The sequence below is a fragment of the Mus musculus genome, chromosome 2 (genome assembly GCF_000001635.26).
Source record: "Mus musculus strain C57BL/6J chromosome 2, GRCm38.p6 C57BL/6J".
NCBI lineage: Eukaryota > Metazoa > Chordata > Mammalia > Rodentia > Muridae > Mus > Mus musculus.
This window is the reverse complement of record NC_000068.7, coordinates 114009601-114032615: the sequence shown is the minus strand read 5'-3', so window position 1 is coordinate 114032615 and position 23015 is coordinate 114009601. Positions and strand designations below refer to the sequence as shown.

Sequence of the window (23015 nt, the reverse complement as noted above, 5' to 3'; positions counted from 1 at the left end):
CATTTTCTCTTGTCCCCACAGCTCCTCCTACCTGCTCTACATCTTTTAAAGACAGTGATCTGAAATCGCAGCTCTGTTTAGTCTTCTCCTACTACACAGCCTCCTTGGTGACTTCCTGTTTCTGTGATCTACAAAGTCCTGTCTTCCTTTCTAGCCCCATCTCTCACCCTTCCCCCCAGCCATGGCTCTCCCTGTCTTCTGTATACCACGCCCACTGCCAGACTGTTGCTCCTGCTGCTGCTCTGTGCATCTAGAAAGCTTCTGCTCTCCAATCTTGCCCCCACCCCACCCCTCTTCCTGGACATAGCTAACAACAGTTTACATCTTGTGAATGATTGTTTTATTAACATCTGATTTTTCTTCATACTAGTTCCTCAAGGACAGTGACTTTTGTCTGTTTCTTTTTATTGTGTCATGTTCAACATTTAACAGCATCTGTGAAACAAAAGATGCTTCAAAAACAAAAACAAAACCTCGGAAAACATCAAATACAACAAACTCTTCTTCTTTCCTGCACTACAATTTAATAGTATAATAGAAGGCTGGCCTTCAGATCCCATCTACATTTTCCTTTCATTTTATTCCATACCTGTATGACTGAAAGTAACTATCCAAGTATAAAGCAAAGTTATAGTTTTTTTTTCTTCCTGTTGAACATTTTTACAAGAGTTGAATCTAATTACTGCCCAGTGTCTGGTGGACATTCTGTGTTTAGTCTCACATACTTATTCTTATTAATGCATATATATCATCTTCATCCACTTTGATTACTAAATCATATGCCATACTAAATCAATTGCAGAAATCATATGAATGAGTCGTAATATCTTGATACTTCTATAGTCATTTTTTTTTATCTTTTATTTACTCTACTTCTTGTAATGCTGGAGTCAAATTATATAGCCAATGGTAGCATACACTACATAGCCCAGGCTGGCCTTGAACTTAAGACTTCCTTGTCTCACTCTCCAGATTGAAAGGAAGAGCACAGATGCGTTCTAGAACCCTTAGTTTTAGTACACGTTCTCTTCCATATTCCCCTTTACTGAATTTCACAGACATAATATGCTAGTCATTTTCAACCATTAAAATTTACATCTTCAATGGATTCAATGTGACTTATTGTGCCCAGACTCATGTGTTGAAGGCTTGGTTCTCAATGGCGAGGATGTTCAGACGGGAGGATGTAGGGAAGTGATTGCATCATGGGAGCTTTAACTTAATTGATGAATTGATTTGTTGATGAATTCATAATTAATGGTGTTCTTGTGAATTGGTGGAAACCCAAAGTTGGGAAGAAGGTCACTAGGAATGTGTCCTCGTAGGCTGGTCTCCATTTCTCTCTGCTTCCTGGCTTCTTAGGTGTGACCAGCTATTATCAGTTATGTTCTTCTGCCCTGATGTTTCCACCTTGACACAGGCCTAAAAGCAATGAGGAAACCTGGATGTATGAGCCACAATAAAGCTTTCCTTCCTTAAGTTGTTTATTTCAAGTATTTTGTCACAACAAAACAAAGCAAAACTGACAAACACCCCACCCCCACCCCCAAAGGAACAGAGGTGCTGAACTCTAACTCCCTGCATGGTGGCATTTGGAGCTGGGACCTTTGCAGTGTCTATGTCATTCTGAAGTCATGAAGGTGGCCCATTGTTAGGGATTCACACAGGCTTCTCACAGCCCAGACTCTCCTTTTATTCCCTGGTTCCTACTCCTTCCCTTTCCCAATGTTTTTCATCACAAGAAACTGGAACACGAAGACAGCTAACTGTAAGCTAAGAAAAGAGTGTCTACTGGGAACTGAACCGGCATCCTGTAGCACTGTGAGAAATCAGTATGTGCTATTTAAGGCACTCACTATACCTAGGATACCTGAGGCTACAACAGGCATTGATGCTGACTTTACATGAGCTAGTGTTCTCTTGCTTCTCTTTTCCTTGTTCTCCGTACAGTCTAGAAGCCTTGTACCATCTTTCCATTCTTTTGGTGCTTGTCGTTAAGTGCTTAACAAGTGTTTGCCACCAACCTAAATTTCTGTGCATCTACAGCCATGTTTGTTCCACTTTTCTTACATCACCATTCTATCCACAGTAACATGGACAGTAGAAACTCAAGGATACATTTTCCCCTCATATTCTGATCAGGATTTACTTCTTTTTTTTTTTTTTTTTTTTTTTTTGTATCTCTGTGTAACCCTTTCAGTGAAAATTTCTGTTAGAAAATCTTTTTTTGTTATTTGTAAAACACAAACAACCCTGGTTTTTGTTTTTCTGGTTTTTTTGTTTGTTTGTTTTGTTTTTTTGTTGTTTTGTTTTGTTTTGTTTTTGCCCTCTTCATGAATATGGAGGCCTATAGAAGCACAAAAACCTCCAAGAGACTGACTGTAGTCTTCTTTATGCACTTTCACATCCTGGTTCTTTTATACTGAATATAATTTGTATATTTTTGAAATGAAAAACATTAGAATATGATAGAAAATAAAATACTTTGGCCATTGTTTCATCGAATCAATAGCAAATCTTTGTGTGTTCTGATCATGTTTCTGCGTAGTTTTCTTCAAGAACCACTGGACATGATGCTGTTGCCATGGCACCACACAAAGTAGTCCCTTTTCTTAGCTGTTAAGATGGAGAAGTCCTACCATTCTGGGCTCAAGTTTCAGCTGTTCTGGGCTGCACATAACAGCACAATTTCCATGAAAATGGGCTTAAAATGATATCTTCTACTTAACATTAGAAATTCCCCTGCCTGTATAATGCATGGTCTACCTTTATGCAAGACTTAAGTGCATTTGTGAAGAAGTCACAGCCAGCACTCCCTGAACTTGGAAAGGATGGCTGTGTCCTCTTCTTGCTTTTACAACAGATGCGAGCATGACCACAGTGACACTGAGAGCATCAGTGCATGGATGGAAGTCCAGAGCACAGGTTAGGTTTCCTCCAGAGCCATCAGCTCTCAAGGGACCACAGTGAAAATCAGATTTCCAAGGAAACTGCAGGCAGTCACACTGAGCTGAAACCGCTGTCTCGGGGGCTCTGGTAATTGGTCAACAGAAGAAATCTGGTTTCTGTTTACACAGAACTTCAGTGAGTCAATTAATCCAGGCTGGTCTTTTATTTCTAGAACAGTGTGTTTGGATTCTTGTTTCCTCCTGGGCTTAGCTTTAAACCGTTTTCTGCCCCTATTACACCAAAATGTACATACTATATACAGTGCAAATTAGTCTTTCCCGGTAATTGTAGACAATAGATTTCCTTAAGAGAAGAAAAGGTATCACATCACCACTCATATCAAAACCCACCCGGTAACGTGGCCAGGAGAAATTCATCGTAGCACAGACACTATACCTTATGTGTGGCAGGCATTTCACGCAGGTACATTGTTTTCATTTGATTTGTTATGTCTAGGATTTCCTTACTAGAGGATGCCAGTGAATGCATCAATGGGAAAAGTAGAATCCTGAGACTCCAATTAATCGGGGAGAGAACATGTGTGTCTATTCCCATCCCTTTCATAAATCTCAACCATCTCCATAGCAAAGCAATTTTAAGAAGGCATAAATAACTAAGATCAAAGAGAAAAGGAAGCTAAAAAGTAGACAGGCGGCTGACTGTGACTGACAGCTAACTGTAGAAATAGCTGCAGGAGCTAAGGGTAAAGAAGAATAAAATGTAGCTAAGAGGAGGAGGATTGCACACAGACTGTTGGAAGCCAGGCTTTCCCCGTCCAAGCAGGAGACTGGTGTACTCCTTTCTGAAGAATCTGATCACGCCGAGAGAAAGATAAATAGTATTATCCTGGGATTCCTAATTCAGTGGTCCAATGAGCTTGTAGGATAACTATTGCTGTGAGGAGCTGTACTGTTCATTGTCAGACAATAGGGATCATGCCTGCTCCCTACTCTCTAGATACCACTAGCATCTCCCAGTGTCAGGGCCACCCCCAGTGTCTTTCCTCTGACAAAAAACAATGACTTTACAGCAAAGTTCAAAGCCAGCAGGTTCCATTTATGCATGTGGAATTTCCAACCAGTTTTCTGGTGCTCTGTCCATGTTTAGACATGAGTTGACAAAAAGATATCTGAAAAGTAATGTAAAAATGTGGAGCTCTGAATAAACTTAAAATAGTTTTAGAGGCAGAAAAGACTGTAGCAGAAAATAAGTAAACTAGAAAAATTATCATGACTGCAACATGGCTCATTTGGTAGAGTGTTTGGTATACAAGTATGAGAACCCAAGTTCAGATCCAGACCACCATGTAAGAAGGTCAGGTGTGGTGGCACAAACCTATAACTCAGTGCTTCTGCTGAGACAGTAGGATTCCCCAGGGCTTACTATCTAATTAGTGCAATCAAATTGGTGAATCCCAGGTTCCTTAGAGACCCTGTCTTAAAACATAGGGTTGATGTTGATTGATGAAGGTATCTATGTGACCCCTGCCTTCTTGTATATGCATGTACACACACACACACACATACCATACACACAAACACACAAGCATATCCACCACACGTGCGCATTTAAAAAAAAAAAGAAAAAAGAAAAAATTCCATACGAAGAGCAATGTCAATGCAAATAAATTCTTAGACGTTAACAATATGATTACAGAAAAAAATTAATGCAACAAAAGTAGAAGAAAAAAAATGAGGAAATTTCCAAGAAAGAAGAGCAAAAGAAATAGAGAACTAGAGAAGGAGCAAAATATCAGCAACTCATATAGGTCAAGATCCACGTGACAAATCCTAGGAGCAAACACCAGAACAGGCCAGTGAAGACGAGAAGGAAGCCATCCAAAGTGACCCACCGCAGGTCAGTCCCAGAACAGAGGCAAGCAGGATTTGCTTTTAACTGAGATGGCCTTCTGTTTCTAGCTCCAATGATAAAGCAGTTGAGCCACACTAAAGCATGCCACTGTGAAATTGTAGAACAAAAGAGACAAAGAGGAAATTAAGAACGCATTTGAGGAAAACATTTGCAGCTGGGCTGGAGCACAAGTTCTGTAAACCTAGCTCCCAGGAAGCTGATCCAGTAGGACTTCAAGCTCCAAGCTAGCAACCCCATCCTGGGCAACTCTGAGATTCTGTCTCAAAATAAAGAGTTAAAATAGGGGCACAGAGTGAGTTCCAGGACAGCCAGGGCTACACAGAGAAACCCTGTCTTGAAAAACCAAAAACAAACAAACAAACAAACAAATGAATAAATAAAAATTAGGGATAGAGGATGTAACCAATGGTAGGGTGCTTGCCTAATGAACCCAAGGACCTTGCTCTGGGATATGTATATATTCATCTGTGGCTTCATGCAAAATAAACACCGCTTTAAGCATTAGTTTTGGGTTGTGGCTTTGGGCTTAGCCATTTCCCAGCTGTAAGATTTAAGCAGGTCACTTAATCTCTCTAAATCCCAGGTTGATAATCAGTAAAATCAAGAATTTTATTCACTAAACTAACACGAACATGTCTCTATGCCCTTGTGGATTGTAGCGGTACAATTCTTCACTTCAAATCCAAAACCAGAATGGACCGGGAAGATGGGAAATGCACAGAGTATGGGGGTTTCTTTACTTTCTACATTGCTGAGACAAAATACTAGGCAAAAGTGACTTAAGGAGGAGTTTATTTGGGACACCCTTTTTTGGTACATTGCACGGAAGTCAAGGAAGCAGGAGTGGACTGGTCACAGTGTGTCTGCAGTCATAGTGTAATGATGGCTGGTACCCAGCTAACAATCACCTTTTAGGCCAGTTTGAGACTCCAGCCCATGCAATGACATTGTCCACATTTAGGACAGGTTTTCCCACCTCAATTAAACTAATGTAAAAAAGTCCTCATAGACATGATGATTCTAAATTCCATCAAGTTGACACGAGGGAAAGAAAAGTACTAGAGACTTACATTTATGGAGCAGATCCTGTGTACTAGGTAATATGCCATTCACTCAACCCTGTTGTGTTATTGGCCTTCTGACAGTGGAGAGAACTGGTGCTCAAAAAGCAAAAGTAATTTAGCTGCAGAAATAACTGCATAGCAGGATTTAGGCTCAAATCTACCACATTCATATGTCATTTTCTCTTCAAAAACAGATGCCTCCTAAAGGGTACTAGATATACACAAAGAAGAGGATAAGGCCAGCAAGGATCCCTGGGAAAGGCAATGCCAGAGGGGAGGGTTGATGGTGAATTTTACTGGGTTTGAAGAAATCTGGGGAAAAACAAAACAAAACAAAACCTCTCTCTCCCATCAGAGTCTTAGTGCTGTCCTAGTTATGAAGTTTCACTCAGCAAATATTTGAGCATCTATTCTATCTCCCAGACTGTCCTAGGCACTGAAGTATATAAAAGCAAAACTAAAGTGGAACAATAGAAATAAAAAAAAAAAAATGTCTGCATCTGAGAAGCTCGGAGAGTGGTGGTGAGACGTGCTGCTGTAGAGCACAGGAAGTGATATGCTAGCGGGAGCAATGGGAACATCCAAACAGTGGACGGAGAAAGGTGGGAGCATGGGAGTTTTCTCAGATATACTTCAGGGCTGACCCTAGAGAGGCAGGCAGGTGAGGAGGCAGCTGAAGGAAAGAGTTTCCAGGCAGCGAGTGAACCAAATGTTGTGACCTGGACTACAACACCATAATGAATTAGGGGGATAGCAGTTATCTCAGTCCAGTCAGGGTGTAGTGAAGCATCTGTAAGAGATGAAACTGAAAAGGCTGGCAATAGTCAGTTTATATAAGAATTCATGGCCTAGAGTTTGCATTGTTAAATTGTTTATTAATGTGGAAAGAAGGGGCGGGGCTTGACATGAATGCTCATTGCAGTGTGAAGGGTACATTAGAAAGCAGAAGGCTAGAATCAGAGAGGTCAGCAAAGAGGCTACTGAATTATTCGTGGAAAATTATAAATGACCCAAACCTGGTAGTGAGTGATAGAGATGAAGAAAGACAGATGGATTTCAGGATGTGCAAAACCACTTAGCTCCCAACCATGCCTACTCTAACATTTCTGCAGAGACCTTCATTGCAGGACCTGCTCTGAAACAGTAGAGCAGACCCATCTGCAGAATCACTTTGTGCATTGTGTGCCCTCGTTAATGCCATAGACCCCGCTGAAGTTATAGAATAGAAAGAGGTTTAGGGACAATGAGTCAGGGACTGTCAGAGGAAATGTTTAGCGATGGACACGCCTGGCAAAGTTGGCCCATGAAAATGTGGGAAGGAAGAGTGTATTAGGCTTTGACGTTCTATGAAGCCCTGTATGTTAAGAATGAGGGCAGTGTGGAAACAGGACAAGTGTGTAAGTATGGAGCAAGTTCTAAGGAACTTCCTGTACGTGGTCCAACCTACTCACAAGACTGTGAGGATCACTGGAAAACAGCAGATAGCCTGGCCAGAGCTCATCATAGAGATGTCCTTTCATTAGTAGCATGAAAGAGAGTTTAGGAGATAAGCAGAGGCATTTTGGGAGGATCTGGATCTAACAGCCTGTGAAGGAAGGAGGGAAATCGGGAAGAGGGTGCCTTTGGAGGTACTTTAGTTCTTTAGGGATAAATGGGTCATCACGGCTTGATGAATGGGTGCAAAAATAGGAATAGACATCTAGGCTTTTGGTTTGAGGAGCTAGGTTATATTTTTAGTCACTCTTTTATAAAAATAAACTAAAAAAGGATGGTGGTGGATCAGTCAGGGCCCCAGAGGAGTCAGACGATTCAGTTGTGATTTCTGAAGAAAGTTTTCAATGAAGGAAAGATATATAGAAGCCAACAAGAGATAGATGCTCTGACACCTAAGGTCTAACGGCCATAGGAAGATAGTACTACCTGAAAGTTGGTAGACACAGGGAGAAAAACAGAATTATCAGCACGTAGTGATATTTGAAGAGCATGACAGAAACTGAAGCCATGGAGATGCACTGGGGATGTTACAAAACAGGGAGGAGTCACGGCCTGACCTCACAGTCTTTCTGTCCTTTTAGCTTTTGCTAGGATACCGTATGGGTCAAAACTGAATGCAGTCTCAAAGAAGTCACCAGTAGAGATAAGCATCCAGGGTATAGAACTGAACACATAATGGGAAAGAAAGGATCTAGAGAGTAAGAGAATAGGAGAAGATGAAAACAAATTAGTCCTGTCAATACTTTGACATCTAGATGTCTGTGGGGTGACCCTATGAAGATCAGCAGTGCTCTAAGTTGTAGATAAATCTTTGCGTCTTGTTGCCAAGTTTAGTGACGTCCGATCCTTCTTTCTCAAGGATTCTTTAGGAGAATTAGATGTGATATTGATCCTTTAAAAAGTGCTTGGGGATTAAGCGCGCATTTTGTCTTCCACTGAGAAATTATAACAAAGCCTGTAGTGTATACATTTCAGTAAGAGTATGGGAGCTTGTATATTTCATCAATAGTTGGCAAGAAGTATGAAGTACTGCGAAAGAGGGAGCAAAGTGACAAGCCATCTCTGTGGACTTGTTTTATGATGGGAGTCTCACTCTATGCCTAGGCCAGCCTTGAATGCTTAGATCATAGGCATCAATGACAGTGATCTATCCAGCCCTGTCCTAACACAGACTAAGCTCTCCAAATCTTTGACATATCTAACACACCCACCCACAGATATATATAAACTTCTGCTTCTGGATAAATTTATTTTCCCTGTTTATGGATACTTTTTTTTTAAGTTTTAAAGACTCTACCTAATGATGTATGTAAATATATATACAATCACATGGACTATAGTCCAGGGAAAGAAGTGTAGCTTAGTTATCAAATGCTTGCCTAGAAACATTGTGTGTATATGTCTATGTATTTTATGTGCTCATACAGACATGTGCAGTGTTAGAGACGGAATTAAGGGCCTGTGCACTCTACTGCTGAGCCCTTTCGAACCCAGAAAATATGTACTTTGAATGAAACTGAAACCTAGTCAGCATAACTTATTCATTCACCAGAAAACCTCCACAAATCCCTGCCCTAGTACATCAGCAACTATGCACTTGACAATGTGAAGTGCCACCGACTACACTGGCTCTTCGTGCACCTGGGAGGTCACGTGACAGTAGCGCCTGCTGCTCCCGTATTGAGCAGTTTAGACACTTGCTGACTCATGAGTGTGATTTTTCTCTGAGTGGCTGCATTTATAAGTATTTATAAGTGTCCTCACTAATGGCAAACTCATCCTCTGAAGGCAAGGCTGATTTTACAAATAGCTAGAAGCCCCTGGGTCCTAATGGCCAACATGAAGAACCTTCCCGACTTGTAGCTCATAGAAGTAGGAGGAAGATGGACCTGACTGCACAGCTGTCGGCTATGCAATGCAGGTGTGAGCCATTTTAAAATCTCTTAACTTTAGACTTACTGGAAAATGTGCATTTTCACATTTGCGTAACCAAGCTGGCTCATATAACCTGTAGGGGAAGAAAGAAAGAAAAATAAAAAACCACAAGGTGGATATTTTAAATGATTGACAAGAGTTTTCTGATCTACTAACAAGGGGCTTTGAAGACAACCCCCACAGAGAAGCCAAGTAGATGGCTCAGAAACACTCTTGAGTATGCTTGGAATAAGTGTCTGTTTTCTAAAGGACATAGCCTCATTTTATTATCTTTACGATTGCTTGTTAATAGCAGTGTAGGACTGCTACTTGCTTTGACAGTTATTCTACCTTTAAATAAATCTCAGGACATTTCCAAATATTAATGTCTCAACAGTTTTCTTCCTGTGCAGAACCCTACCCCCCACCTAGACATCATTCTAGACTTTGCTGAACTGTAGAATGGAGGCAAACTTGGACTTTGGTTGGAGGAGTAGAAGGAGGGAGACAGAGAACACAGAAGCCTTGAGTCCTTCATTTGTGTGACCAGTCTTACCATGCATTTGAGTTAATAGATGCCAGAGAGCTGTCCTGTACAATTTGTTTCCTGTGGCTAAAAATGAACAAGTTCGGATGAGGCATCACAGTGGACAATTACCTTTGAGATCCATCCACTTGTGGTTTCTGTTGGCCATTGTAATGAGGATCTATTTGTTTCCTGCATAATTAAATAGCATTACAATTTACCTGCTCATCTGCTAGATCTAGAGATGTGTTTCTTTGGTATGAACATAATCTTTGAAGGAAGACAGGTATCTACGTGAGGATATTCACTGAGTCTGATCAGCTGCGATCTGCAATAGCAGTATCCCCCTCTTTCCTTGACTCTATTCTTGCTCACTTTCTGTTGTGGTCAGAATGAAAATTGCCCCATATACAGTCAGTCACATGCTTGAAGACTTGACCAGGTGATGATACTGTTTGGGAAAGCTGTGGAACCTTTGGGAGATAGAGTGGTCACTAATTTGGGATGGGGTGGTGTTTTATAGATAAGTATCATCTTCCATTCATTCTGTTTCCTGAGTAGAGCTGCAAAGAGATGGTCCAGCCCAGGGATCCTGCTGGCATGGCTTTCTCTTTCAGCACAATAGAGCGTATTGCCTCTAACTGAAAGCAGAAGTAAACATGCTCTCCTGGACTTGCTTCTTGTCAGCTACTTGATCACAGAAACTAGAAAAGAAATACACCTTTCTAACCAAATCTTACTGCAGTGCAAGTAGAGCACCCCTTTGAACTTTAATTAACAAACCCAGTGGGCTCAGGGATTAAGAGCACCTACTACTCCTACAGAAGAGACAAGGAATTCCCAGCACCCATCCGGGATACTTCACAATCACCTTTGACTTCAGCTCCAAGGTACCTGACACCCTCTTCTGGCCTCTGAGGGTGGTACACTCACATGTACATACCCACATAGATACATACACATACACATAATTGTCTTTTAACCTTAAAGAATAAGCTTAGTTGTATCACTCCTTTTTTACCTTTCTTTAAATGGTGCACATGACTATTAAGAAAGAAACTTAAGCATCTTTAACCCAACATATTAAAATCTACTTGAGTTAATGCCTACCTACTTTCCCAGCCTTGCTTCAAGCCTCTCTCTGCTTTGCTGGGCCATGGGGAAAACTCAGTTCTTTAAATGTGTGGCTCTGTCTTACGTATGGCCTGTTCTGTGCTGTTTCTCCAGCTGGGAATGCTGCTCTCCCTTTCCTGTGAGTTTTGCTTCCTGCTCCCTTAGATTTCAGCTACGGAATGTCTTTCATCACTCAACCCTTCCTCACAGAGTAGGCCAGCCTTTCCCTGCTCCATTATACATCATGGCCTGTACATCACAGAGCGGTCACTGAATAGTTTGTTTTAACCACAGTTTTCAACATAAACTTTGGCACTTGAGATTATTTGATTCATTACTATTTGGTTAAAATACAGATGCCTCTCCTACTAGGTTTTAAGTTCGATGAGGGCACAGCAGTGTTGCTCTCGTCACTTTTGTCCCCTCCTGGCACACAGGCTGCAATGACTAAGTCTCATTGAACAAGTGAATGAATGAGGTGATCAGAAATCTGTATGTGCGGAGACCAAGTATAAGTGTTTCGGGAGAATGCGCTTGGATCAATGATTACAAACACATAATAGATATTTGTGAACGTCTATTGATTATTTTAAAAATATGCCTCGGACTAGACCAATGACTCATTGCCATGAGCATTTGCAAGTAAAGATGCATGGACAAAAGGGTAGAGTGTGGGACACGCTGACACACTACAGCTTCCACGCAGAAATGTTTTCCATGCTTTGTCCTAGTTTGTTTATTTTTTATTTTATTTTATTTTATTTATCCCTTTGGTGGGGGGAAGATTACAAGGGTGGAGGGTAAATACAAGGGGACAGAGAAATGAGTGGAACTGGGGTACAGGATGTGAAACTCACAAAAAAATCAATAAAAAACTGTAAAGAAAATACTCTTCTGAAAGATTGGAGGTAGGAAAGGTTATTAGTCAATAGAGTAATAATTTAAGTATAATAACTAAGCATTGGTTAATAGAATAATAAACAATAATATGTATCCATTCGGTCCCCTTTCATTCTGTTTTTTTATTCATTCTGATGCCTACTCAATTAAACAACTTCAAAGTAATATAATCCAGGCATGTGGCTCTCTGACTACCCACCCTGTTATAAAGAAGTGCAGGAAAGGAGAGAGAGCAAGCCCAACTGCTTGGTGGTTCTCTTTTATGCCACTTGTAACAAGTTGATTAGAATATAAACTATATTTTGAACAGTTTTAAATAGAGTTACCATGGGTGGTGGTAGCACATGCACTTGGGAGGCAGAGGAGGCAGATCTCTGATGTCAAGGCCAGCTTGGCCTATAAAGAGAGTGCCAGGACAGCCAAGTCTATTATACAGAGAAACTCTGTCTTAAACAAAGGAAACAAACAGAAAACAATGAGGTAACATTTTTGATTGAAGTGTCTACCCTGTGGTTGCTAGGCAGCAAAATTATAATTTTATTATCAGCAGTAACATATTTGATTTACTTTCTTACCTTAGTGAACTGCAATCCCACCTCTGCCTGAAACGGAGTAAACTTAATTAGTGACTTCACGACAAAAACAGTAATGCTCGAGGACAGAATTCATGGACCGTTCTTGTGCTCTGAATAAAAGATGTAATCGGATGCAATCATTTCATTAATACACACATGGCCCTGTAATGGAAATTCAGAGGACCAGATGGCCAGGAGTGGACTGGGATGAAATGAGATGGGTGTTTTCAGTTTAGCAACTAACTACTTAGCCTGTGTGGATTATATTAAGTACTTACAGAACCACATGAACACATTTTCAGAATGAAATTCTGGCTTTGTGTCCAGCAGCAGCCATTCCCATCGTGGGGAGAAAGCCCGCTTCACTGGGCTTGTTAAGACTACCACTACTCTGCAGTTAATGGTGTTCATTATTACAGTGGAGCTTAACTTCGACTGCATATTGGAGCCAGAATAAGCTAAATATTTTTCCTTATGAAAATACGAATGCATAGATTTCACTTCCAGGAACGCTGATTTTTATTGGTCTGAGTAGAGCTTAGGTACTGTGAGCTTTCAAAGCTCCCTGGTGGTTTTAAGATGCAGTAAATATAAGAATCATTGCATTTGTGTGGTTCCCGTATTTCCACAAGTTGGGCCCTTTATAGAGCAATAAATGAAGCAAGTACTTTTTGTGCAATATCATTTGGAAAGGTTTAGATATCCCTTGCTCCCAAATAGCTGTTCACTTCTTGAAGCATAGTATTCCAAAAGCTCCCTAAAAATCTTCATTTCTTTGGATGAAGGTTTTGCAACTTGAATAAGGATAATTCCTTTGAGAAGGATAATACATTAAGTGGTTATCAGTTATTAACACCCTGTGTGTGTTCCCTCATTGGATTACTTTCCTTTGGTGGGAGAGTAAGGGGTGAGTGTGGGCGAAGCACAGTGATGGAGAATTCAATAGTCAACAGGATATAAATTCAAGGTGAATCCCATCAGGGTAGAAACATGAGGATATAGCAAAAGAATCCCAATCTTTCTAATGCTACAATTCTTTAATAAATACAGCCCCTCATATTTTGGTGACTGCTCAGGCCATAAAATTATTTAATGGCTACTTCTTAACTCTAATTTGCTACTGTTATAAATCACGCTGTAAATATCTGATGTGCAGGATATCTGTTATGCAGCCCCCAAAAGGGTCATGACTCACAGGTTGAGAACCACTGAATTAAACTGAGCACGGAATGACTGACAAATGAGGCTGGTCCCTCTCTGGTCTCAATCCACTGCAGAAACAAGAAGCTCTCCATAGAAGCCTTTGTTGTGGGTGCTTAAGAGAGACCCGAAGCCACACTGGTTGACAAAACAACCTCTGAACTAGACTACACTTAGTCCCAGGGACGCTGACAAAATAGATGTTGGCAGCTTCAGAAAGTTAAGGAGCAGCCAGTAGGGTTCACGTGGGGCTTAAGTGTTAGCTCTGGGGACTCACTCTGACCCCACCCTATAATACTGGAAGCGTAGCTAAGGCATCAGGAAGAACTCAACCCTGAGGTCTGACTTTCAGCACGGCAGTCTGGTGTAAAAGAAGCAGAGGCAGGGTGCTGATGGCAACCAAAAGATATTCTCCCAGTTTGACAATTTCTCAAGGGCAGGCCCTGCCCACACATATTTCCTCTGTAATTTCCTCATCTCTTTTATACAGACTGCAAACTCAGCAGGAAGCCTAGCTATATCCTGCGTGGCTGGGGCTTTGGGTGGACAGTGACAAAGAGATCGTGGAGAGGCGGGTACCCAGACGCCAGGAAGGCTCTTTTGCCCTCACTGTAGCTGAATAACTTGTGAATAGCTTTGACTTAAAAGAAATCTCTTCCTGCAGGTCTAATGAGCCTCCCTGGGACGCTCCCGATGTGAATGGGAATCACGACTTGACATAAACGGGAAAGATTATGTGTCAGCAGGGCTGATTTGATTCTTAATGGAGTGTTAATTTATTTGCTGTGATTTCACACATCTGCTTTGGCCACAATACCATATTACGTTAATCCCTGAGATATTACTGCGCAAGGTATATTTTCTATACACAAGATAAGTGAGGAATGGGGAATTTGTACATGTGATTTTTTTTAAAGGGGTACAGACTCTGCTATTCAAAGGACTAGCAGGAGAAAGATGGTAGATTTGACTATCAGTTAGAAACATAGTCACAGTTTGGATTTTGGGTTCATGAGATAGCAACAGATTCTGGCCATATTTAGGACTATTATGATCAGTAAGTTGGACAGCTTTATTCCCCTTTGAGACAGTAAATTTGTGTATCCTTCAAGGCAAGTGTTCCTCTAAAAATCTGGGCTGAGATTTAAACATATGAAAGAAGCACAAAGGATAAAAAGGGAGATATCCCTTTGCACCAAAGAATGGATTTCATTTGCCATTTATGTTCTTTTAAGTCTCCTAAGACAGGTTAGTTTTTCCCCTTCAAAAGACAGTTTGATATTTCCATTGGGGAACAGATGCATGTAGACCACTGGGGGAAGTGAGGCTGAGTTACTTCTAACTGTCTGTGAATGATATGTGAAAGACTTTAACGTGGGGACCAATCCCAAGTGGAATGGAGTCCCTCCGCATCACACAAATCCCAAGAGACTGCAGATGTTGCCACTTCCCAGGAGAGATGTGCCCCAGGCTCTGATCAGTTTTCCAAGGCCACCTTGCTGATGCTGATGCCGCAGCCTAAGCTGTGCTGCTGCAGCACTACCTGGCTTAGTTAGCATGTGTCATGACCACAGTGAAGAGGAAAAGAGGAAAGAGGAGAGCAGCAGGGACCAGTAGTTATCAGGACATCCTCCATCCCCCAGTAATCCATAACATGTAAAGATCCCTCTGTGGCAAGTGGATCCCCTTTCCCTCTCTGCATTAAATATAATTACACCATAAAGAAGATCAGAGACCATCTCCAGTCAGGGAACGTGTAGCTAGCTCTCTTAGGTCACAAGAATTTGATGTTCTGTGTGTCTTCATCATAGTCCTCCAACAAATGCTTCATTTCCACAATGCTGAAGAGCTGTGGAAAGCACCATGAAGATTACATGTCCTCTGTCATCCCAGGCATAGACTGCCCAGGAAAGCAGAGGTCAATACATCAACCTATATTCTTACAACTGTCAACTTCCAGGGAGGTTTCACTTACCAAATATTTGAAGTTGAGCTGTTAATAGGTTCGGTGTAGAACCTGTGGTTGAAGAAAATGAGGTTTTAAGCATATGTAGAGGTAAGAGCACACCTGGACACACCCATAGAGTTAATTATGTCATTGTTAGAAACTCTACATTCCATTCTCGAGTCAGAATATTCAACCCACAGCCTTGACTAGTCTTTGCAGCTTTTCCATCTGGAAGGGAGGAAGCTTTCCCTAGTTGGTTAGTCTGCATTACTCTTTGCTAAGACAGCGATTTACAAAGTGAACAAAGCCAGAAATTACTGCTATTTAGATATTCCCAGGTGCCTATGTCCTCCATGATCCTAACGACCTTAAAGGTCTTTGTTGTTTTAGATTACATCAGTCTTCCCAAAGACTTTGATTACATTTACCACTGTATGCTAAAGATACCATGGAAAGCAGCATGGTGGATGAATTATGCCTTCTGTTCCCTAAGGGTTTATGTTCTAGTGAGGTCAAAGGGGAAAGGTCCACCTTTACTCGAACTGTACAGTCCCTATGAAGTTTCACGTAAAGAGGCACATATAGGCCTATTTAAAGATCTGTGAAGAGTGGGCAGGGTTTCTTGGTTTCTAGGATTTGTTCTTGCACTAGCAAACATGGAATGTAAAAGTTCTCCAAATTTCAAGTGACAAGAGATGGTTAGTAACTCAAAAACTTGGACCCTACTTGCCCAGACTTTAATGTAGCAATCTGATAGGGACACTCAGTGTATTCTTAGTTATCCAAGTAGCCTACTGGACACTAAGGTTAATTCTATCAGTTCTAAATTTGATTTTCATCTGATGCCATTTATTTAGTGTTGTAGAATGACATTTAAATTAGAATTAATGGGAGGAACTTTGCAGTTGACTTAAATGAGTATCTTCAATCAGAGAGGAATTGAGCCGGTCAGAAGCTAGGCAGATGAAATAGTGCCCCAAGGAAGGTCAGAGAGGCCCAGCTGTGCATAGATCCTCTTCATATTTAATGCAGAACAATCAAGGCAAATTACTCATTGAAAATGGAGTAGATTGAATTCAAAAGAGTAAGTGAAACACAAATGTGTTAGACAACTCATGAATGATTTCTGAAAATAAAAATAGTTAAAAGTTGGATCTTTTCTGGATTTTGTAGCCTCAACTTTTGGAATACCATTTGTGTTTTTTTTTTTTTCTATAGATTTCATTTCTATACCTTTCACATTTCTCTTGACAGGCCTTTGACCTTTGACATACAGAGGTTTGAAATGTTAGGTAATAAAATTGAAATTGATGAATATTTTAAGGTTATATTTTGTCCCATGGAAGTTTCTCAAAGTCTATAATTTTAATTTCCTGAATGTATTTTCATACAGTTTCACACAGAAACTGGGGTTGTGCTTTTTTCTATTTGTTGCAGGGCAACTGACAATTACATTTTTAATAAGTAAAATAAAAATTGTTGCTTTAAAAAATGGTGCTAAGAATAAGTTTTCATAACCTTAAAAAACAAGCTATTTAGCCCATAGATGTCTTACATTCTAGGTTCTATGTAGAAGCGTTTCGAGGTATTTATACACTAGTGATACTGGTGTGTCTTCCATTTGTATGGACACCTATTTTCAAATATAAATTGATGAATAAGAAGTCAGTCACAGGCCAGTGATTGAACTTTGCATCAGACTCACTTTAAAGCCCTAGGCATGGAAAGCGATTTTGAGTTGTACAACTTATTAGGGGACATTTAAAGGTAATTAAATAGATTGTTCTTGGTACTCTGTCATCCATTGTCTCGCTATGATTCTTTACTCCAAAAATGTCTGCCATAGCTGGAACAAATATAGGGACTCCGGGGAGTGAGGAGGAAGCCTGGGAGTGTGCATCATGCTAGAGATAAGGGAATCACCGTCCCATCTGTCAACCAACTGGAGAGATCTCTTTCTGTCTCCATTCTTGTACCTTTTTTTTTCTGCCCAGAGAGTGAAACCACCCGCACTGTAACCATGACACTGCCTTTCTATGATACACATGTCTCCATTATTTTTAGCGGATTCCTTTACTACTGTCAGTGGAGAGCTGCTTCCTTGAGCTAGCAGTGACAACCCCAAGAGACAATCTTGGGACAGGCGTGTTATGCGGCTCAAGCTTGTGTTCTGTCTGTAAGCATTATGCATGCAGAAGAGTATGTGTAGGGACCCTGGACCCTACTCTGCACCTTTCTTCCTGGCCCTTCCTCAGGGCCACGAGAGATAGATACCCAACCAACTCAGTCGTTCTAGAATCAAAAGCACATCCTGGTGTAGCTTATGTGTATGCTCCCTGTGGGTAATTAAGGCTGCATTATATTCCTAAGACCAGCTAGCAACACTTTCACAGTCATGTTCTTGAAAGGATGACAACACCTTACTCATTGTGCTTTTGGTACATTTATATGACACACTCCCAACTTTGGTGCCTCCTAAAATTGACCCTACGTTAATTAGCAGCCTGGTGTGATCGTCTCAATTTTCCTGGGACCAATTAAGTAGATGCAGTAGATGGAACTGACATCAAAATGTAAATTTTAAGACCGATTCTAGAATCTGTTCTTTGAGCTGGGGAGTGGGAGGGGGAGGCAAATGCTGAATAAGGAGAGTGGGGGTGGGGTGAGATTGTGAGCTGCTGTTTCTGCTAGATAAATACTGGGTCTTCTTAAATCCAGGCTGGACCATGCTGACCTGACTAGCGTCCTCTGCTCCCATCAGTTATGTACAAATGAAATCACGGCCTCCTTATCCGTGCTGGGAGAAATGAGCACGCATTAGGGCCCCTGGCTCGCTGCTAGGCACCTGTTTGGTGGGTAAATACTTTGTACCCAGACCTTCCTGCTCAGAACACCTTCACACCTGCATTTAGGCGTCAGCCAGCAGGGAGTCTCATTAGGTATTCCGCACCTCAGCACCTGATCCACACGCGAAAGTCGGGACCCTCTGCAGCACTCTCGCAGGCGGCTGTCCTCTCCCGGTAAGGGCTAAAAAACTCCCTTCCCCCAACTGGCACCACCATCTAGAAAAGGAATTTTAGTGGTGTCTCAGAAGGCCCAAAGCTAAAGGTAAGGGACAGACGGGGGCAAGTTAAGCCATCTATTCGGGTCCCTCATCACTCACCAATGTGTCTGTTCCTCCTGCGGGAGACTGGCGGCCAGGTGAGGTTACCTGGGCGCCTCAGAAGCCCCAAGGGGCGCTGCAGTTCTCCGTCTCCCCATCTCCGGCGCAGCGGGGGGACTCCAGACCGTCTCCTCCCCCCGCGGCGCGCGGCCGCGGCCCCTCGGGCTCCGACGCTCGGCGACAGCGGCACGCCGCGCTCTGCTCCCCTCCGCCGACCTGGCGTGACGCAGGCGGAGACTACTTAAGGGCGGATTAGAGGCGGTGGCCGCGGATTCCCCAGCCCCGCAGCTAGCTCTGCGCGCCGCAGCGCGGGAGCGCCAGGTGCCCGCTCCAGTGACAGGCGCCGGGGTCCGTGCGCGGACCCTCCCTCAGACCGCAAGATCGCGGGGACCGCGGCGCAGGCACCGGTCTCCCGCGGGCAGGAGCTCGGCCACCTGCACGCTGCCACCCAGCCCCGCCCCTCGCCGGGAGACTGCGGGAGTCCATCTGACCCCCGGACGGCACCGAGGTGCTGTCCAGCTCTTCCGCACCGCGCCAGCAGCTCCATTGGTTGGGACGCACATAGATTGCTTCCCCCACTCCCCTCTTTTAAGTGCAATAAAGGGGGAGGGCCTCGTGGATTTTTTTAAAAAACAATTTTTGTTTGCTTCTTTAATTGGGGGCAATTCGCTCCCTGTCAGGAGGTGAGGCCCGGGGAGGGGCCAGGACCAAGAACGTGCCCGGTACTGCCCAGTCTTTGTCTGCTGCCTCCGGATGCACAGCGATGGGGGAATGGACCATCTTGGAGAGGCTGCTGGAAGCCGCGGTGCAGCAGCACTCCACTATGATTGGGAGGTAAGGGCACCAAGCCAGCCGTCAGCGGCCCGTCGGGCGGCCCTTGGGAATACCTTCTCCTGTCTCTAACGACCCCCATATCCCCAGCCAGTCCTCTACCTCCTCCCCAACCTCTGTCCAAGTGCCAGTGTTGCCTGCATTAAGGGATTACCCGACGCCCAGTGACGCCCCCCTCCTCGTTACTCCTGATCAGCTCCCCCATACTTTCTCTATAAAGCACCACAGGGGGGAGGGGGTTCACACTTCCCTCATCAGAAAAGGACTTGTGGACTCAGTCCTGGTACCCCCCACTCTCCGGAGTCAGCGCCAATCTCCATCTGGTTCCCTAAATAGAATCTACAAGGAAGGCAGAATTGCATTTGGACAGAGAAGGGCAAGTGGGGAGATGGATTTGCTCATCACAGCAGATGCACCATTCTTTAACAGATATTTATTAAGCTAGACCATGTTCTCTGTTAAAACTTAGTGCCAGAGAGCCACACACATAGCTGGCTTCTTCTTGTGAATAATATATCTTTAAGTATATATTTATATACATATGTAGTATGTAGATATTTATTCATATTTATAGCTACCTGCAGCTACCTATTTGTTTGTAGACATGTGAATTTTGTACTCATCACCGTTTCTATAGAGGATTAAGTTCTACATGTAGAGACTAGGATATACACCCATAAAGATTAATACTCACCGCAGGTGTAGATCTTCAAACACAGATCCTCTGTTAAGGATTCTGCATGCATTTGCCAGAGTAAAGGTGCGTTTAGAGTCTCTAGACATTCTTTACATTGAGCTGGACATATATATGTATATGTGTGTGTGTATATATATATAGATATATACACACACACACACACATATCAAAAGGAAATATATGCTACAAAGGGGCCATGAACAGTGTATGAAATTGTGCAGATGTGAGATCCTTGTAATATGAAATAGTCCAAGCTTGCCAGCACCAAGCAGAAAAGGAAGATATAAAATTGCCTTCCAGACTCTCAGTTCAGTACCACTCAAGGGTGGACAGCTCCCCTGTTCAAGGACTGGTAAGCGCTGAAACAGAAAGGGAAGAAACAGGGATTTCCTATCAATGACTTAGCCTATGAGAACCTTTCTCCCCCCTCCTCTTCCTCTGTTCAGGATCCTGTTGACTGTGGTGGTGATCTTCCGGATACTCATTGTGGCCATTGTAGGGGAGACGGTGTACGATGATGAGCAGACCATGTTTGTGTGCAACACCCTACAGCCCGGCTGTAACCAGGCCTGCTATGACCGCGCCTTTCCCATCTCCCATATACGTTACTGGGTCTTCCAGATCATAATGGTGTGCACCCCCAGTCTCTGTTTTATCACCTATTCTGTGCACCAATCCGCCAAGCAGCGAGAACGCCGGTACTCTACTGTCTTCCTAGCCCTGGACAGAGACCCTGCTGAGTCTATAGGGGGACCTGGAGGAACTGGGGGTGGGGGCAGCGGAGGGAGCAAACGAGAAGATAAGAAGTTGCAAAATGCCATTGTCAATGGGGTGCTGCAGAACACAGAGACCACCAGTAAGGAGACAGAACCAGATTGCTTAGAGGTTAAAGAGCTGACTCCACATCCATCTGGGCTGCGCACAGCAGCAAGGTCCAAGCTCCGAAGACAGGAAGGTATCTCCCGCTTCTACATCATCCAAGTGGTGTTTCGAAATGCTCTGGAGATTGGGTTTCTGGTGGGCCAGTACTTTCTATATGGCTTCAGTGTTCCAGGGTTGTATGAGTGCAACCGTTACCCCTGCATCAAGGAGGTAGAATGTTATGTGTCTAGACCTACCGAGAAGACAGTCTTTCTGGTGTTCATGTTTGCTGTGAGCGGCATTTGTGTGGTGCTCAATCTGGCTGAACTTAACCATCTGGGATGGCGGAAGATCAAACTGGCTGTCCGGGGAGCCCAGGCCAAGAGGAAGTCAGTCTATGAGATACGTAACAAAGATCTGCCTCGAGTCAGTGTTCCCAATTTCGGCAGGACTCAGTCCAGTGACTCTGCCTATGTGTGAAAGGGCAGGTTTGGGGAAGGCCTGCTAGGTGGCAAGTAGCCCCAAGGCAGATAATGACTCGGGGTTTACAGGTTTGCCCTCATTCGGGTGATGCTCGCTGTGAAGGTCTAGGATACAGATATTAAGAGGTCTTCATCAACAAAGAGGAGAGGTAGAACTGTCATCACGTGTTACATCATCAGTTCTACAGAAACCATTGGGTAGAGTGACAAGATGGCTAAGCTGGACATTCTTGGGCCTTCTTCTTTTAATGGCCCTTCCTGCTCCTGATCATAGTGAACTGGCATAGCTGCCAAGCAAGAATTAGCTCTGCTGAGCTCTGTATTCTGGTGAATGGCATGAGTCAAACACTCATTGATATAAAATTTGTGACCCATCTCAGCACATACCCTTATCCTGGGCTGCAGAAAAAAAAATCCTGGAGGATATTTCTCCCCCTTCAGCATGCCCCTTTCCCAAACCCAGGATAGCATGCCAGCTTTTCTTTTTCCTTGATCTGGCCTTACATTAGCCCTAACACAGTTTATCTGCAAGCTAGAGGGAATTACGTGGGGTGCTTTTTGGAGACTAGCCAGGGCAGAGGTTTGCAGTAGAGCCCCATATGACTGGCTCTTAGTCATTAAACAAAACACAAACCTTAGGAATGTCTCAATATTTCCAATTTTTTAAAACTCAAATTGCACTGGTGCTGTTTATTAGGGGTGGGGAATGGGAGGGGGGAATTTCAACACCACTTATGAGATGGTCATTTCACTCACCGTTGAGCATGTGTTTATGAGCTTTGGGATATTTCTGCCTTCTAGATTATGGACTGTGGATAGAATTAAAAATATGTGGGTTTTTGTTTTGTTTTGTTGTTATTGTTGTTGTTGTTGAAATGGAGGGTATCTACTCAAGCCACAGAATTTCTAACTGGTAGATCTTACTATAATTTCTTACCTAATCTTGTGCTACGCAGCTGCACATCATTTTGCCATGGTTTGAACTTACCTGTGTGCTCACACCAGAGACCTTAATCAGCCCGTGTCAATCCCAACTTATTGTGTCATCAATTATTTTTTGCAATACACACACATGCACACAATTACTGGCTTAACAAACCTGGAAGTAAATATTATTGGTTAAGATATGTTTATGGATATTTATTTGAGACATATACCAAAGGTTCATAAACCTGTTGTTTGGACTGAGACAATTTTCCTCTCGTTGCTCTTATTCATTTAAGTGCCATATTCCTCCTTTCCTGCCCACTGTGCATTTAGCTGAAGCACTAGGCAAGAGTAGCATTGAGATAATATGTTTTTATGGAAGCCCTCTATTTCATTTGAATCCTTCTTCTTATGGGTTTGTTTTTGATTTAGATATGGATGTGGTATGTTATATTTGGATTTGTTTAAAATAAAGTTCTTGCCTTTTTTTGTAAACTGG

The 23015-nt window shown here is 42.7% G+C and overlaps 1 protein-coding gene and 1 long non-coding RNA gene across 4 annotated transcripts; one reads left to right on the top strand and one right to left on the bottom strand.

The window, feature by feature from the left end:
- Positions 1 to 323: 323 nt before the first annotated feature.
- Positions 324 to 19051, bottom strand: A530058N18Rik (RIKEN cDNA A530058N18 gene). The gene is made up of 5 exons (NR_028423.1): positions 18719 to 19051; positions 15583 to 15624; positions 12408 to 12434; positions 9339 to 9387; positions 324 to 1422 (listed from the first exon to the last, which is right to left on the bottom strand). It is a non-coding gene; the product is annotated as an RIKEN cDNA A530058N18 gene (long non-coding RNA).
- On the top strand, positions 18238 to 23015 carry Gjd2 (gap junction protein, delta 2). Of its 3 annotated transcripts, none has more exons than XM_017315645.2 (3): positions 18238 to 18575; positions 19399 to 19552; positions 20693 to 23012. In XM_017315645.2, the coding sequence occupies exons 2-3, from the start codon at positions 19482 to 19484 to the stop codon at positions 21585 to 21587; spliced, it is 966 nt and encodes a 321-aa protein (XP_017171134.1). In that variant the 5' UTR covers positions 18238 to 18575; positions 19399 to 19481; the 3' UTR covers positions 21588 to 23012. The 3 variants fall into 3 exon arrangements, with proteins under 3 accessions (XP_017171134.1, XP_030103406.1, NP_034420.2); XM_030247546.1 differs by having other exon boundaries at positions 18528 to 18663; NM_010290.2 differs by lacking the exon at positions 18238 to 18575 and having other exon boundaries at positions 18997 to 19552; positions 20693 to 23015.